At 39.0% G+C, this 18,075-nt stretch overlaps 1 protein-coding gene across 1 annotated transcript in view; it reads right to left on the reverse strand.

Moving 5' to 3' along the window:
* Positions 1-10,331: 10,331 nt before the first annotated feature.
* LOC138840395 (amine oxidase [flavin-containing] A) overlaps positions 10,332-18,075 on the reverse strand; it is a 65,239-nt gene continuing 57,495 nt past the window's right edge. Inside the window, exons 11-15 of the mRNA XM_070040592.1 lie at positions 17,520-17,577; positions 15,807-15,904; positions 13,849-13,960; positions 12,820-12,882; positions 10,332-12,630 (exon numbers count right to left, since the gene is read on the reverse strand). Of these exons, the coding sequence (XP_069896693.1) occupies positions 12,487-12,630; positions 12,820-12,882; positions 13,849-13,960; positions 15,807-15,904; positions 17,520-17,577 (475 nt within the window). The 3' untranslated portion in view covers positions 10,332-12,486. The remainder of the gene's footprint in view (positions 12,631-12,819; positions 12,883-13,848; positions 13,961-15,806; positions 15,905-17,519; positions 17,578-18,075) is intronic.

Genomic DNA, 18,075 nt, shown 5'->3' on the forward strand with positions numbered 1-18,075 from the left:
ATAAGGATTTTCTAAATTTCTAACAGCTGAAGAAATTGAGCAAAGATTGACAAATGATATTGTATATTATTAAAAATTCCCATATGCCAGGTGCTAGTGGCTCATGCCTGTATTCCTAGCTACTCAGGAGTCTGAGATCTGAGGATCATACTACAAAATCAGCCTGGGCAGGAAAGTTCATGAGAGTCTAATCTACAATTAACCACCAAAAAAAACTGGAAGTGGAGCTGTAGTTCAAAGTGGTACAGCACTAGCCTTGTGCAAAAGAGCTCAGAGACAGCATCCAAGCCCTGAGTTCAAGCTCCATGACAATAAAGTTTCTGTACTACAGAAGCAATCAACAGAGTGAAGAGAAACCTATAAAAGGGGAAAACATCTCCACCAGCTATTCATTCATTCAACAAGGTCTTAAAATCCAGAATATGTAAAGAACTCAAAATTTAAATATCAAATAATAGAATGAAGAAATGAGCAAATGAACTGAGCAGATACTTTTCATCAGAAGAAATACAAATGATTAGTAAATATATGAAAAAATATTTAGCATACTTAGCCATCAAGGAAATGAAAGTCAAAACTACATTGGAATTCCACCTCATCCCTGTCAGAATGACTGAAATCATGAAAACAAAGAACAACAAATGTAGGTTAGGATGTAGAAGAAAAGGAATTCATCTTAGCCACTACTCATGGGAATGTAAATCATGGTAACTACTATGGAAAACATTATAGAGATGCCTCAAAAATGAAACTAGAACTCCCATATCATCCAGCATACCACTTCTGGGTATTTATTCAAACAAAGCAAATTCGGCTTACTGTAGTAAGGATCTCCTCCCACTTTCTTAAAACAATTTCAAAGCAGGTTTCATTGTTCTATATAGTCATGTCTATCCTATCTATCATGATAATATTCACAATAGCAAGTTGTAGAATCAACCTAATGTTTTATTCAGCCATTAGGAAGAATGAAATTGTCATTTGCTAGAAAATGGGTGGAACTGGCCATTACCATATTAAGTGAAATAAGTCAGTCTGTCAGTCTTATAAAAACAAATATCACATTATTTTTTCATTGTGGAAATGAGAGGAAAGCAAAATTAACCAAAGTAGTGAAGCTATAAAAGAAACTATTAAGGAGATGGACAGAGAATGGAAAAGGGGAAGGGATAAAAAAAAGAGTAATAGAGGTGCTAAACATGATCAAAGTACATTATATACATGTATGGAAATAGCATGATGAAACAAACTCTTTACTATGTACATGCTAGTATACACCACTAAGAAATTGTCTCTATCAGGCATTTGGTCACATTGACACAAAATCTAACATTCATGATGGTCCAATATACAGCCATAAAAGGATGAAATCTTGTCATCTTTGCCAACATGGATGGAATTGGAGATCATTCTGTTAAATGAACTAAGTCAGGCACAGTAAGACAAGTACTGAGCAAAAGCATTTCCACATGGAGTTTATTAAAGTTGATGTCATAGAGAGTGAGAATAGAATAGAGGTTACTAGAGGCTGTTGAGAGTAAAAGAGAGGGATGGGAAAATGTTGATTGTTACTAAGCTACAGATACTAATGTTACTAAGCTACATAGGAAAAAGAATTTCTGATGTCCTATCCTATTATGTGACAAGATGATTGTAGGTAATGATAATGTTCCATGTATATATATATATATATATATATATATATATATATATATAGAGAGAGAGAGAGAGAGAGAGAGAGAGAGAGAGAGAGAGAGAGAGAGAGAGAGAGAGAGAGAGAGAGAGAGAGAATCAGTTGTGGGGCTTGAACTCTGGGCTTGGGTGCTGTCCCTGTGCTCTTTGGCTCAAGGCGAGCACTCTACCACTTGAGCAACAGGGCCATTTCCAATTTTCTTTTGGAAGATGAGTCTCACAGACTTTCCTGCCTGGGCTGGCTTTGAACTGTGATCCTCAGATCTCAACCTATTGAGTACAGGTGTGTGCCACGGGGTCCTGGCCTCCGTGTATATTTTTTAAGGTAGAAGATTTGAATATTTTTTCCACAAAAATTTAATATGTTTACTTTGATTTGAATATTACATAATGTGTATATATATCATCACAACATCACATGGTACCACATAGATATTTAAACTTCTTATGTGCCCATTAGAAAAATGAAAAAAAAAATAAACCATATTTTTTTCTGTCTATGAGTAATGGGATAATTAGTCAAAATAACCTGGTTTCAGAAATGTTTGTTTCTGGAACACAAAGCTTTGAACAAAAACAGGTGATTTATCACAAATGCCTGCTTACTCATTGAGATTCACTTCCAGATCTTCACCTCTCGGTGCCTACCAGCTTCTGTTCTACAAACTCTGCCAACCCCAACCAGACTTTGTTATGCTAAACTTGAACACAACACAATCCCAATTGGGAACCCTAATTTCTCCACTTTGAGATCCCTTACTTACAGATATGGTCAATGCAATGTTCTCCCTTGCCATAATATGTTTGATAAACTTAGCTTTGGTCACTTTTCTGGTAATCTTTAAAGAAGCCAGATGGTTGGCAAGTGCCTAGAAAGACCCTCTTGTTTGAGGGGTTCTGCCACTTATTAAGTCCTCAGTTACTAGGATTAGAACACAAGAATTTCTCTCTTCTCCTTTCTTCAAGGTGCAAAATCAGAGTCAAGTTTTATGCTTCTGGGTCACAGTTTGCAGCTTCTGTGTGCATAGAAGAAAAAATGGGAAATGCTCATCGTGTGTGGTGGAGCAGGATATGCCTGTTGGAGTAGGCTGGAGCCTATAAAGTTTTACATCATTTAAAGTTCAACTGGACAAGTGCCAGTGGCTTACACCTGTAGCCCCAACTACTCAGGAGGCTGGGATATAAGGATTGCGGTTAGAAGCCAGCCCCAGAAAAAAAGTCTGTGAGACCCTTATCTCTATAACCACCAAAATGTAAGAAGTGGCACTGTGGTTCAAATGGTAGAGTGCTAGGCTTGAGCAAAAATAAGTTCAGGGACAATGCCCAGGCCCTGAGTTTAAGCCCCAGAACTGGCATGCACACAAGCAGACTACACACACACACACACACACACACACACACACACACACACACACACACACACCACACATACACACACACACTAACAAAAGCAAAAACAAAATTAAAAAACTCAATTTGCTGATCTATATCTAAAATAACAAGAATTTGAGGACAAACCATTGATAGTGTTAAACTTTTGCTTTTCACTAACACCATCTGGCAATCTGAATAATGACTACCAAATATTTACCCTTAAAATTAGTAAATTGTAATTGTAATCTAATTATAATCTAATTGTAATCCTTGAATTGATAAATATGTTGTTTTATGTGGCAAAAGGAACTTTTCCATATAAGATTAAGAATCCTAAAATAAAAAAAAAAAGATTCCTAAAATAGAGAGATTATCCTTCTATGCCCAATGTAAGCACAGAGGTCGTAGGCGAGCATGCAGGCCAGGAGGTGTCATTTATCTCTAAAAGCAAGACACTCATTAGTGAGCCAAGTAATGCCGGCAACCTCCTCCAAGCTGAAAAATCAGGAAAGAAAATCAGGGACTCCAAGAGGAACTACCATGCTGGCACCTTGGTTTTAGCTCTGTAAAACTCACTCTGAACAATAAGCTTGTGATGATTTAAGCCATTAAGTTTGTGGTAGGTTGTTAGAGTCCACAGGGCACTGGTAAAACCCATAAAATTCAAATTACTGCTATAGCAAAGATGGTATGGCTGTTTGATGAAAACTGATTTGTGCTCAGTCACTCCATTTGGCCTATCTTAATTTGTCTCTTCTTCCAGGGAATGTGGTTTTTGGATGCACACTTTGGCCTGCTTCAGATCTGCCTTTCCTATGTTTGTTGGTAGCTGTGATATGGTCTGGAGTAGACAGATGAATAGTGGTCCAGCAGACCACTTTTATTCATTTTTCTTCATGTAAATCTGGTTCAGTACTAGACCTATGGAGTGTAAGTCTGGGCTGGATACATTAGCTTGGTTGTTGATCTTGCAAAAGTCCTTTCTGTTTAACTACACTGAGGTCCCTTAACTGTATTTAACCCATGGGATTCAGGCACTGCTCAAAATGCCAAGCTGTAGGTCTTCTGAATTTGTACAGCCCAAGATACCCAAGGGTTCTCTGAAAGACCTTTAAAATAGTCTTAATATAGTACAGGGTCTAAAAGAAACATATTTGGGGTTAGCTGCCAGTGACTCATGCCTGTAATTCTAGCTACTCTGGAGGCTGAGTCCTAGAGGATAGAGGTACAAAGTTGGGCCAGGCAGAAATGCTCTTGAGACTCCAATAATGTGGCCAAATCCAGATCTAGAAGTGTGGCTCAAGTGGTAGAGGCCATCTGTGAGCAAGAAAGCAGAATGAGAGCCCAAGGCCCTGAGTTTAAACCCCATTCTGGCACACAAACATATAAATGTAATATGACTTTGGCTCCCAGAATTTCAATAGTCATGTAGAGCTCTATGAATACTATCTGCAATTTGTGAGGAAGGAAGTTGGGCTTCCTTCCATCCTTACTTTCTGCATCTCTATGCTGTCAAGGTAGCTTTGAAAAGTCAGTCTTCTACCTCGTCCCTTTCCTCATGCTTTCCCCACATCATTTCCTTTCCTTTCCTATTCTATTCTGCCTCTCTCAGCTTCCATTCATTTTCCTCTTTGGCCATTACCCAGATGTATACAACAGAGGCTGATCCACCAAGCAATTCTAACCAAAAACAGAGCAGACAAAAAGTTGTAGATATTGGCAATATTTTGGATTCGTGTCATAACTAAAAAGAGGGCGAAATGGTCTCAGGCAAATGGGTTTACAGGACATTCTGGGCAGAGGTGACACCAGTGGCTCTTGTGGAGGACAACTGTGTGTTGTACTGTATTGAATATGCTAATCTTTCTCCAGAAAGGAGCAGCAGTGCTTGGCCAGCAGATGGCGATCTTTTAAAACAAATTTACTTAGTCCCCAGCATTGTTCAGTGAGACAAGGAATCACAGCTGCTAGAAAAATGGATGAAGCAATGCCATTCTTTCTAATGGAAGCATAGAATTCCATTGTGTATATATACGACATTTTCTTTTGTCGTTTTTGTTTTTTTTGGTCGGTCGTGGGACTTGAACTCCCGACCTGAGCGCTGTCACTCAGCTCTTCAGCTCAAGGCTAGCACACTACCACTTGAGCTACAATGCCACTTCTGGGTTTCCAGTGGTTTAATGGAGATAACAGTTTCACGGACTTTCCTGCCGGGGCTGGCTTTGAACCTTGATCCTCAGATCTCAGCCTCCTGAGTAGTTAGGATTACAGGCGTGAGCCACTGGTGCCCGGCCAATATACATTTTCTTGATCCAGTCATCTACTGAGGGGCATCTGGGTTGGTTCCATATCTTAGATATGGTAAATAATGCTGCAATAAACATAGTTGTGCTGGTAGCTTTAGTATGGTCTTGTTTGTGATCATTTGGGTAAATGGTCAAAAGTGGGATTGCTGGGTTATAGGGGAGCTCTATGTGGAGTCTTTTGAGGAACCTCCATACTGCTCTCCAAAGTGGTTGAACAAGTTTACACTCCCACCAACAATGCAGTAAGGTTCCCTTGTGTCCACATCCCCTCCAGCATCTGTTGTTATTAGAGTTCTTGATTTTAGCCATTCTAACTGGAGTGAGGTGGTATCCAAGTGTTGTTTTGATTTGCATTTCTTCATGTGTCTAATAGCCATCCTTCTTTCCTCTTCAGAGAAGTTTCTCTGTAAGTCTACTTATTTATTGTCTACTCTGTAAGCCTACTTATTTATTGGGCAGTTGTTTCTTTGAGAATTTGTTGTTGGGGGATTTAAGTTTTTTAGTTTCAAGTATATTTTAGATATGAGGCTCTTGTCCATTGTATGGCTAGTGAAGATCTTCTCCCAATCCGTGGGCTTTCTACTGATCTTGCTTAGCTATGTCCTTTGCCAGGCAGAAGCTCTGAAATTTCACGCAATCCCATTTGTCCAACCTTTCTTTGATTTGTTGTGTTTCTGGGTCTTTATTAAGAAAATTCTGGCCAGTGCCAAGGAGAACTAGGGTTTCTCCTATTCTGTCCTGTAATGTTTTCAGGGTATCTGCTTTGACTCCAAGGTTTTTGATCCATTTGGAGTTGATTCTGGTGCAGGTGATGGAAATGGAAAGACTTGGAAAAAATTATATTAAGTGAAATAAGCCAGGCCCAAAGAAATATAGGTCCTATGGTTTCCCTTATTTGCAATAACTAGTATATGTCTGAGACAAGCAGAAATGGTCAGACAAGTTGATGTTAGGTGAAATGAACCCCAAGATAAGGACTCAAATGGTTTTTCTTTCTTGCTATTGTTTCTAACATATTTTATAAGAGGATTTCTTTGTTGCTTTGTATGTCCCTCCCCTCATGGTATAACCCTGTTTTCACTGTATTTGATGTTGGTATAATTTGTGGAGGGGAAGGGAAAAAACAAATTGTTTAAATAGGGATACAAGTGGACCCATTGCAACAATGAGATGTACAAGAGGTTATGTCGAAAACCGAACTTTAGAACTTTGGCGGGTGTGTGTGTGTGTGTGTGTGTGTGTGTGTGTGTGAGGGATAGGAGGACAGGGATGGTAAGGAGAAACAAAGGAGGAGGCAACAATGCCTCATAAGAAATATACTCATTACCTTGCTCATGTAATTGTAACCCCTCTGTGTGGTTTTTCACAATAAAAAAAAACTTTAAATAAATAAATGAAACAAAAAAAAGGAAAATGGATGGAATTGGAAATCATGTTGAGTGAGATAAGCCAAGGCTTTAAAGCCAAATATCCCATTTTCCATTATCTGTGGGATCTAGACCTAAGATTATGATGATGATAATGATGATGATGATGATGATGATGATGATGATGATGATGATGATGATGATGATGATATGACATGATGACTATGGGATATGCATGTAGAAAGGGAACTGTATGAGGTATCAGTGAGAGTGGAAATGGGGAAATAATACTGAAAAGTAAAGATTATCAAAGTACATTATGTTTTATATCTCTATCTATCTATCTATCTATCTATCTATCTATCTATCTATCTATCTATCATCTATCTAAAGATAAAATAATGAAAACTGTCAAACCCTGAAAGGGAGCTAATGAAAATACAACAGGGGATGCATTTATTAAAAACACTGCTCACTTGTGTGGAACTATCATAATTAAATCCCCTTGTACTACTAAAGTATGCTCATTATAAAATTTAATTTTTAAAAAGATCTCAAAGGTGGAGAAGGGCTATGCAGACAGTAAGACTGGTCTGTTAGATACATGGAACTTAACTTTCAGCACTTGTTTACTATGCTTGTTGTGGTTAGCCATGCCATCTCTCTATTTTATACCTTCTAGTTTCTGTCTTATGCTGGATCCTTGCCACATTTATGGAGATGATACTTCTGGAGGTTTTGGGGGGGTCACATCCTAACAACCTCCTTTGAAATCTCACTTCCCCTGGATTTATAGTAGCCTATGTTTTTCTAGAGCCTCGGTTGATGTACTGCTAGATGTCTATGATCGAGTGTATGCTCCCTGAAGTAGGCTCCATCTGTCTTGTTTACTGCTGAATCATAACATGGTGCCTACCCAGCACAGAATAACTGTTCAATAAATATACGTTTAATTATTATAAAAAATCCAAGGTGGTGACTGCTTATAAAAAGGGTCTTCTGGTCAGGCAGGCTTGGTGACAGTGGCACATGCCTGTAATCCCAGATACTTGGGAAGCCGAGATCAGGAGGATTATGGCTCAAGACTAACCTGGGCAAAATGTAAGACACTATTTTCAATAAATAAGCTATGTGGTCTGCTGGTCCATACTTGTACTCCCAACTAAGCAGGAGGCAAATGTGGATGGAAGCCCAATGCTAGCTAGCCCTGGGCAAAAACACAATACCTTATCTGAAAAGAGTAACTAAAGCAAAATAGTCTGCCAACAGGGATCAAGTGGTAGAGTACCTACCTAGCAAACATGAGTCCCTGAGTTCAAACCCCAGTATGGTTCCCCCCACTAAACATGCTTTCCCTCTGTTTACATTCAAAATGGCTGAAAGAGAATAGCCATGCTTTTTGCCTGCATTGTCTCACTTTTATCATGAACTCTATAAGGTAGGCCTTCTGAGTTAAATAGTGGTTGTCTAGGGGCATGTTAATAGCAAATGGCACAAGATTTGGGGTGTCTATTCATTTTGGAAATACCAACTTATTAAGATTCTCATTGGTGTACTCTTCTGTGGACCTTATAGCACCTCCTCCATTCTCCTCCTCTTCTTTTGTCCCCCCAGCCTACACCTATACCATACCCATTTTGTCCATGGATCTCAGTGCTACATGGAAATGTGGTTTCCACTGAAGAGTGACTATAAAGAAGTAGAAATAATCATCCCTGGATTGATTATAAGTGCATTAAAGGGAGCTCCTGCTAAGTTCCCTCAAGTCAATGCTTTTATATGATGCCTACAATGCTACCTTCAGAAACTTGACTCCAGTTACAGACAACTAGTTCACACCAACTGTCACTTCCACTCCCCCTTAGCTGTGCCTTCTCCTTCAAACTCTGAAGAGAATGGCCTTGGTAGAAGGAGGGAACAAAGTCAAGCTCTGATAGAGGAAGGAGACCTGCTGCTATTACCTAGTATTTTCCTTTGCTTTCATTCTCTTCTTAAGTGACTCAGCCAGCTTCTTTCTTGCACTTTATCACCTCTTTGGTGCAAAGCAAACAGCCCAGTTTAAAAGGGTTAGCCCACTCTATGCTGATGTTCTTGTTTACTGGAATTATAACCAGCACAGATGGAATGTTGACAGAAGAGCAATGATTTTTTTTGTGTGTGTGTGAGATGGTATTGGAGCTTGAACTCAGGGTCCCTCCCTCTCATTTGGCTTTTTCACTCACTGTTGGTGATCTACTACTTGAGTTATGCTTCCATTTTAGTATTTTGCTGATTAATTGAAGATGAGGTCTTGAGGACATCTCTGCCACAACTGGCTTTGAAACTCTAGGACTCAAGACTACAGAATAGCTAGGATTATAGGTGTGAGCCACTGCTGCACAGTGAGAGTAGTGGCTTCTATCTCATTGTGAACACAGTGTTTCTTCTAATCAAGTCTGGCACTGCTGTCACCAATCATGACAGACATAGCAGATGTGGACTGAGGGAATGGTTGAGGGTTTCTCTAAGAGGGATTGAGGGATGCTCCCCACTTCTTATACCCTTCCAACCCAGGCTATCTGACCTGCTCTAGATCATTTTACAAAATATTTTCTGATGTTTGTTGCTCATTTCTCAGAAAATCAAATTCATTAAAAAATTTGCTATTCAGGGCTGGGAAGATGGCTCAGTGGTAGAGCGCTTGCCTTGCATGCATGAGGCCCTGGGTTCGATTCCTCAGCACCACATAAGCAAAAAGAAAAAAGCCGGTAGTGGCGCTGTGGCTCAAGTGGTAGAGTGCTAGCCTTGAGCTGAAGAGCTGACGGACAGCGCCCAGGCCCAGAGTTCAGGCCCACGACCGGACCCCCAAAAAAAAATAAATAAAAAAAAATAAAAAAAAAATTTTGCTATTCAAATGATACAAAACCAAACAGTATTTATTTATCACTGACTTGAGGACCATATGGATACAAGAAGCAAACCTGTGGATAAGTTTTGATTGGTCAGTGATCATTTAAAGAAATCTGAACATTCTTCAGAGCAGTCCATACTTCCTAGGTAGCTTTGTCACCACTACTCCATAAGGTCTCAGGCTTGCTATTGTTCAGTTTTAGCTGATTCCTAAAGACGTTGGATTTTGGACTCCTGTTTATAAGTGCTTGTTTTCCCTTTTGATCCTTCCATTAGGCAAGGCTCTTTTATGAAGACTCAGTTTCAGGATTCCTTCCAATCCTGTTGTTTCCCTGTTGTGCTAAAATACAAGTACTGGCACACCCATAAAAAAGGATCCTTTGAAGCCATATAGTGTAACTCAACTTTCTCAGTCAGGGAGATGGAGGTAGAAAATTAAAATGATTTGGTCAAGCTATCATAAGCTAATTAATTAGGTGAGACTATTGGCTCAAAAGCCATGCCAGTGACCCAGTCAGGCTGAGTGCAGTATTCCATCATTTAATCCATTCCCAGGCAACCTAACAACATGAAAATCAAACCTAATGTTGAAGATCTGGAGTCTCAAGAGCAAGTGCTCTTTGAAGCCTATCTTCTACAGATAATGATTTATTGTGACCTCCTTCTATGAGAAGCCTCTGAACCTTGAGAACAGAACTAGCAGCTGAATAGAGGAGCCAGTTCTGAGTTAAGAGTGGCAGTGCACTTTATTAACAAACAAAACAGATCATATAAGCAATGTCTTATTTCAATGGCAAATCACGCACATATGCATACTCACACATGTAGCAAGGGCAAATTTCTGACATGGAACATTAGGCACCAAGTTCACAACAAAAAAAATATTGTTCACAATCCTTCAATAGATTTTTTTTCTCCAGTGGAGTACAAGGCCTTCTTAACTGATAAATAGATGAACTTTTAAAAATTGAATTCTTGACCTAAGTATGGAATGAGGCCAATTCAGTCAAACTCACATATGGGCAATATTCCCAGCCCCATGTCTAAGCACATCTGGATGGCATTTATTTTGATACTCAAATCTGTAGCTTAATAGGGTTGATGGAATTAGACTGAATAAATTGGTTTTCTACAAAGTGTGAGAAAAGCGTAAACCGCACCTTCAGGAGACCTTCAACATTCAATACTTCAACATGCTAACAATGTAATTATGGTTAAAACAATACTGCCAGTTCAAAAGTTTAAAGTAGTATTTCCCAAGGTGTGTCAGAGCTGAGTTAATCAGTAACTCAGCAGAAACAACTATAAGAGATTAGGGATGAGATTTGTCACTGTGGTTTGCTATAACAATAGCAAGGCAACTCCTTACATAGAGCATATCCAACTTTTAAGTTAAATTGCTTTTGAATTGCAAGATAAAAAGTGGCAGAAAAACAGTCCTCTGCTCTTAGAATAGGCAAAACTTTGGAAGACCTTAAGTCCTCCCATCAGGGTCCAGAGATACAAGTTTGCATTTAGGATAGGGTTAATGTTGCAATAAACTTAGGTTAGCTGGTTGCCTTTCCTCTTGGAACCCTTTAATTCCTCTTCAATAAAAGTATAGTTTTACATTTTAAAAACAATTGTATTCTGGTTGAAAATTTTAAAATATTTAAAAAAACTGGATAGTTCAAATGGACAGTATTTCAATTTTTTTAACTCCTAAATAGAGAACTCAGTCTTCATAGATAAAATCCATTCAATTTTGTCTATTACAAAACTTAGAAAAAGTGAGGTTATCACATAGAGCCCAAATTTCTTTTCTGTATTTAACAGTCTCAATAAACAATAATCAGGATTTTTTTCATGTGTATTTCAATACTTAAGAGAAATTGACCTGCTAATAGCTGACCATGTTAAAAACATATATAAGTTAAAAGATCAAAGTCTATGGTCATAAGAAAAAAGAAAAACAATATGATTCTATGGGCCAAGGACTAACTGAAGAAATAAATTCTGCCATCCTCAAAGTGGTTTAGAATATTCTCACTGACCAAGTCCAATTGATGTCTAGCCACAATCCAGAAGAGAAGATAGCTACTGTATTTGGTCTCACTTCCATGGGGCTGGTCAGGCAGGCCTCCTGGGAGGCAGCCCTGCTTCTATTTTACTCTGCTCATCTTGGGAGCTACCAAAAACTCATAGCAAGTCAATTTAAGCATTATAATGCCATAAACATTCTTCTCTGTAAGAAGCAAAAGAGGAAAACATACGAAGAAATGAGTGCTGTAACTATACAGAAATTCTAAGTGGTTAGGAAATTCCCATGCTGGCCTGAGGACCTGCATGTTCCTGTGCCCATGCTGCTTTCATTTACTATTACCTCATCCAAAGTGGGAGCTGGGCACCAAGGAAGCTATAAGCCTTTGGCCTCTCTGTACCAACATATCATTAGTTCCTAAGGACAGTCACAGGCTGGGGCTCAGTCTACACCACTTGTACAGAGACAAAGTCAAATGTTTTATTTCTGAAGCCATCAGATATTTTGCATTACAGGTCAGAAAAACAGGACACAGAAATAGTTTTCCACAAGCACTTCAACTTTTTGAAATTAAGAACACTCACATAGGCTTAGTCTACCAACCAATACCATTTAGTATACACAGCCAAGATTTGATCTTACTCCAGGAATTTGATCTTATTTCAAAGTTGATTCTTTGGGTTGTTTTTAATGACAACTGAGATTAAACCGAGGTGGGGGGGGGGCTAAATCAAGTGCACTTAAATGGCCCAATGGCACAACCTGTAACTCGTCCACATTTTCTTTTTGATAGTGATAATACTAAGGACGAGAAAGCAGGAAGCTGGGCAATGGAACTTCAGAATCGTGGGAACAGCTTGAGTCTGTACAATACAATCCAGATGGAAGCTACAGAGGAAAGACCAATGATCTTCAGCAACCCAGGCACAGAAGGCAGGTATTTCTCCAAGAAGGTATGGGTGATCTCAAATGATGGAACATCCTAGACAAACGACCAAAGATCATTAGCAGAAGACTCTTGGCATTGACAAGAAGAAACAAAATCTATGAGTAATGTCATTCATGGCTATCTCCTAGATAGATGCATTTATAATGAAAACATATTAAAAAGATGAGGTTGTGATTTTTATGAACTATAACAAGTCTATGGCACTAGATCAGCCACATTTACCTTGGATTCAGGTTCTTGAAGCCATATGTCTTTCTTGGGCACCTTTCCTACAGCATTCAAGACCTGAAAATACCATGACATTATGAAATAAGGTTGTAAAGTTTTGATAAAAAGCCATAGATAAACCTAAGGAGTTGGGATGAAGGAAATAGATAACTCAGTATACTGAGTCTATCAGTATCAAGAAGTAGATGGATGAATAAAGAAAATGTGTATACACACAATGAAATATTATTTAACTTTAAAGAATGACATCCTGTTATATGCAATGCCTCAAATGACCTTGAAGAGATTATGTTGTGATATAGGACTTCCCAGAAAGATAAGTAACTCATGCTATCCCACATGTAGAAGCTGAAAAAGTGTGAAAAAGAAGTGGAGAGTAGACCACAGGATACCCTGAGAAGGATAGCAGGGAGTGAGATAGTAAAAAGAATGGATAATGTATACCAAAATTCAGTTTGATAAGAAGAACAAATTCTATGATTCTGCAGTATGGTAGGGTGACAATAGACAACAATTTACTGTCTATTTCAAAATAGCTAATAGAAAGAGGGAGAAGAATTTGAATGCAAAGAAATTATAAAGTTTTGAAATGAAGAAAATACTAGTAAGCCTGAGTTACTGTGCATTATATGAGTGTGTCAAACTATAATACAATGTACAATTATGGAAAAAACAAATACTGGAGCTCATAAGCATGTCATAAATTCATTGAAAAGCCGGGCATTGGTGGCTCATGTCTGTAATCCTAGCTACTCAGGAAGCTGAGACCTAAGGATCATGGTTCAAAGTCAGACTGGGCAGGAAAGTCCATGAGACTCTTATCTCCAATAAACCACCAGAAAACCAGAAGTGGCACTGTGGCTCAAGAGGTAGAGCCCTAGCCTTGAGCTGAAGAGCTGAGGGATAGTGCCCAGGCCCAGAGTTGAAGCCCCACAACTGACCCAAAAAAATCCATTTAAAGAAAGATAGAAAACAGAAAGATGCAAAAAATGCTGCCGTGAGTACCTTGACTTCCTCCCTTACCTCTCTAGCTGCTCGTTCTCCAGCCTCAACTGCTCCTTCCATGTAGCCACTCCAGTGTGTGGCAGTTTCTGTGCCAGCAAAGTAAATTCTGCCTACTGGCTGTCGAATCACTCTTTAAGGGAACAAAAAGGTCACACAGAGTTATCTGGAAAGGCACTTAGCTACCTGCATCTACTCCACAAAAACAGGGCAACTCAAATTGTATAGAAAACACCCATGAGATTCAGCCAGAGGTGAAAGGCTTCACTCCTAGATTTCCAGGCCTGTACACCAAGATCTGAACTTTCAAGCCAGAGATGACTGTCAGATCAAACACTAAAGGTGATATTGACCTTTACCAAGCTAGCCAGAGTAAGCTTGTGAAATCATGAATTTGGTCCACAATTATATTTCATGATTGTGTTTCCTGTGTATAGTTGTTTCCCGCACCATCTCTCCAGGAGTATAATATTCTTTGGATAGCCACAGAACCCAGCCATGTAGGCATTCCCAGTGATTTGAAGAAGGACTAGAATGGCAAGAGAGATGGGGGAGACAAGGACATTAACTGTTTTTTGCTAGCAGAAGAGAGACCCAAGGAATTACATGGATGTATTTCATAATACTACAAGCTATAGTTTCTTGGAACATCACTGGGGACTAGCTGCGAACAAAGAAATGAGCCTCCTCTTACAAACGGGTCCTAGAAAGAGAATCAAACAAAGGTTAGACTAAATGGGCAAATGTCGCCCCCAACATTCTTCGCATTGACTCCTGCTATGTTTGCAGAAACTGCCTATAATCTCTCCAAAGCTGTACACTCACCCCCAACCAAAGGCCTTCTCCTCAACCCAATAACCCTGTCTTTTCCAATTCAGGAGCACTGTATATCTCTTCTCAGCCCCAGTGCCATCGTCCATATTTCTCCAGTGACTCCAGAACTAATAGAATTCACGAATGTTGTTATCCCGGAAAAAGCTACTTGATTCCATTTTTAAAAAGCAGACAAAACACTCCCAAAAGGGTTAACAAAGTGAGCCTGGTTTTAGTGGTTCACACCTATAATCCTAGCTATTCAGGAGGCGGAGATCTGAGGACTGTGGTTCAAAGCCAGCTCATGGGAGACTCATTCCTAATTAACCACCAGAAAACCGGAAGTGGTGCTGTGGTTCAAAGTGGTAGAGTGCTAGCCCTGAGCAGAAATAGCTCAGGGACAGCACCCAGGCTCTGAGTTCAAGCCCCATGACCAGCAAAAAAAAAAAAAAAAAAAGAACAAGAAGGTTAACAAGTGTTGTTGTTTTTTCCTCAGTGGACAAATACTGATTGATCTTGCATTGACTTTCAAGCTCTCTGAAAACCAAATGAAGGTATAATGTTCCCTATGTGACCAGGGCATACTGTTTGCTAAAAAAAATTAAAAACCACATTGGCAAACTATATCTAGGTGAGAAGGACTCACTTTAGTCTTCCTCAAGTGTAAAGTGACCTCAGACACTATGCTTATGAAGCATAGACATAATAGCTCATATGGAATAAGGGGTTTCTAAGTCAAGGTGAACTTTAAGCCCTGTGTGGACCTCACTTCAACACACTTTAACTGTATACAGTGAGAATTCCTCTCTTTGAAAGAAAATATCTGGTGCTCCTGTATTGGCCAGATAGACATGTTATATAAACACATGCAACATTCTTCTACGTAGACTCATACCAAGCCGCCAAAGGTAGTCTTTCTATGAGACTCCAATGCCCTTGAAGGACATTATAGATTTCTTCATCTCACAAGTACTGCTCATATCAAAAGTCCTCTCATTTCTGTGTGCTAATATCCTTGTTTTTCTACAGACACCCAGAAAGATACAAATGGACTCTATCTTTCTGGGACATCGACATAGGAATGCTGACTACTTTAAAATTCTCATTGACTATTGTCTTAAATGTGGTGCAGGGACAGTGTTACTTAGTATAATACTGGGTAGTACCTGCCATACTGCGTCATGATCCCTGGGGGAAAGTAGGCTGTGTAGCAGCCTCCAGAATACTGCTCCTCACACCAGTTCTTCTCCTCGTAATGCACAGGCTGTAGTCCAGTGGGGGAGAAAACAGAGTTGAAATGCTAGCAGTCAACAATGAAGGCTCCTGTGCATTTTACTTTAATAAAGTATTATATTATAACACTCTGAAGATGAAACATGATGGCACCAAATAGAAAACTAACACTGATTTTTCTCAATCTCTTCACTAGGAGAAACTTGAAGAAGCTCCATATCTGAGATGAGAAATGGTATCTTCATGCAGATTCTGATTACAGCTAAGACTTCATGAAAACCCATCAACAATCAGCTTGTGGAGAGGTCTGCTTTCATCTATGGAAGTTTTTCTTTTTTTTTTTGTCGGTCGTGGGGCATGAACTCTGGGCCTGGGCGCTGTTCCTGCACTCTTCAGCTCAAGGCGAGTGCTCTACCGCTTGAGCCACAGTGCCACTTCCGGTTTTCTAGTGGTTTACTGGAGATAAGAGTCTCATGGGCTTTCTTACCTGGGCTGGCTTTTAACCTCGATCCTCAGATTTCAGCCTCCAGAGAAGCTAGGATTACAGGCGTGAGCCACTGGCCCCTGGCTCCTATGGAAGTTTTTCTAAGACAATGCATTTTTCACTTCCCTACCTACCTAGGCACAGCTCCTTGAGAGAGAAGAAGCAGAGGACAGTCTTAAAAAGGCCTTTTTTTTTAGAATCTCTTTCCTAAGCTAGAAAAGGGTGTGATGGGAATCCAGCTAAAAAGGGGACAATTAAGATAAGTGTACTTTCAGAGAATGGAGATAACCTCTGATTTCCCTAACACAAACTGAAAGTTTATTGTTTAAACAGTTCAGCAATAATCCCTGGAAAGACTCCTCCAGCTATTTGTGGGTTCTTCAACAATCTTTTGACTCTCATTGCTTTCAGTGGTGTGGTTAAAAGCACTGGTATTCCTAAATAAGTTGTAAGTTGAGTCTCTGTATGGGAAAATAAATTACTATGACTTTGACCTGGGCAGAGTCTAGATTCTAGTTTGGCTTGTTGATATACTGCTGTGCCTTCAACAACAGATAATGGTATATCTGAGGTTTTATTTTGCAATAAGCAGTTGGTATGAACCAAGAGAGCAGGACCTCTGTCTGAGAACCAATCTTGCCCATCCTTGAATATTAACTGTGGCTCCAAGGATATTGTTACAATTGGCACCAGTTATCTACAGAACCGTTTAAAGAGCCCCAAGGAAATGTAACATCAGAAACCCCATGTACCTGGCACCAATTTTTTTTTTTAGGAAGAGTTAAACAAGTGCTTGAATTTATTTACACACACATACAAAAAGAAACATTTCACAGCAAGTTAGATTAAGAGACCAATGAGTGTGCAAGTGGGTGTCTCTTATATCCACTCTTCTATATAATCCCTAGACCCGTCTACTTGCAAGTTTTCCATAAAAGTTCATTGAAAAATTAGGGCAATATTCCTACTTAGAAAATGTTCCTACTTAGAAAAGCCATCACTGGCACCAATTTTTAATGGCCTTTTGGGATTGCTGAAGTTAATCTTCCGAGTTAAAGACATTCTTTCTACTCTCTTATGACTGTCAGGAAAACATACACTGTTTTGTTTTAACCACATTGAACAAGCAGAACAGGGAATAAAAGCTTGTAGGATTTCTTACATGTAAGGCTTCTTCAGATTCCAGAACTTTGGCATATAGTTCACAGATTTTTCTTTTCCTATAAAAATGCCAAAAAATGTCAAGGAAGTAATAACTGATAGGTACAGAATAAAGACAAGTTTTAGGATGGTTCATTATGAATAAATTCATTTAGAGAAAGGAGTACAATGAATCTCTGTGCTCGTTTTTATGCCTCAGTATAGTCAGTTGTTTTGAAGAGATAATAGACTTTTTTGTGAGATAGGTTTATGTATCCTAGGATGACCTTGAACTTGATTCTGCCTCCAAATGCTGAAATTAGACATTGTACCAAGTAGAACTTTCATAATTTTTCACTATTTTGTCTCTTTACTTACCTACTATGGTATCTGTGAGAGACAGTAATGAGAAAAATAGAATGAAATTAAATTTAGTTTTAGGAACAGATTGTGTATTATTTTTCTGGCATATGAATAATTCTAGAATGATCCCACTTTTAAGTTTATAGTACAATATGATAGTGTCTTTTAAGTATCATATTTTATGTTTGAAATATCAGCAAACATAAAGCTCATTT

The sequence above is a fragment of the Dipodomys merriami genome, unplaced genomic scaffold (genome assembly GCF_024711535.1).
Source record: "Dipodomys merriami isolate MVZ:Mamm:240054 unplaced genomic scaffold, mDipMer1.0.p SCAF_3, whole genome shotgun sequence".
Taxonomy (NCBI): Eukaryota; Metazoa; Chordata; class Mammalia; order Rodentia; family Heteromyidae; genus Dipodomys; species Dipodomys merriami.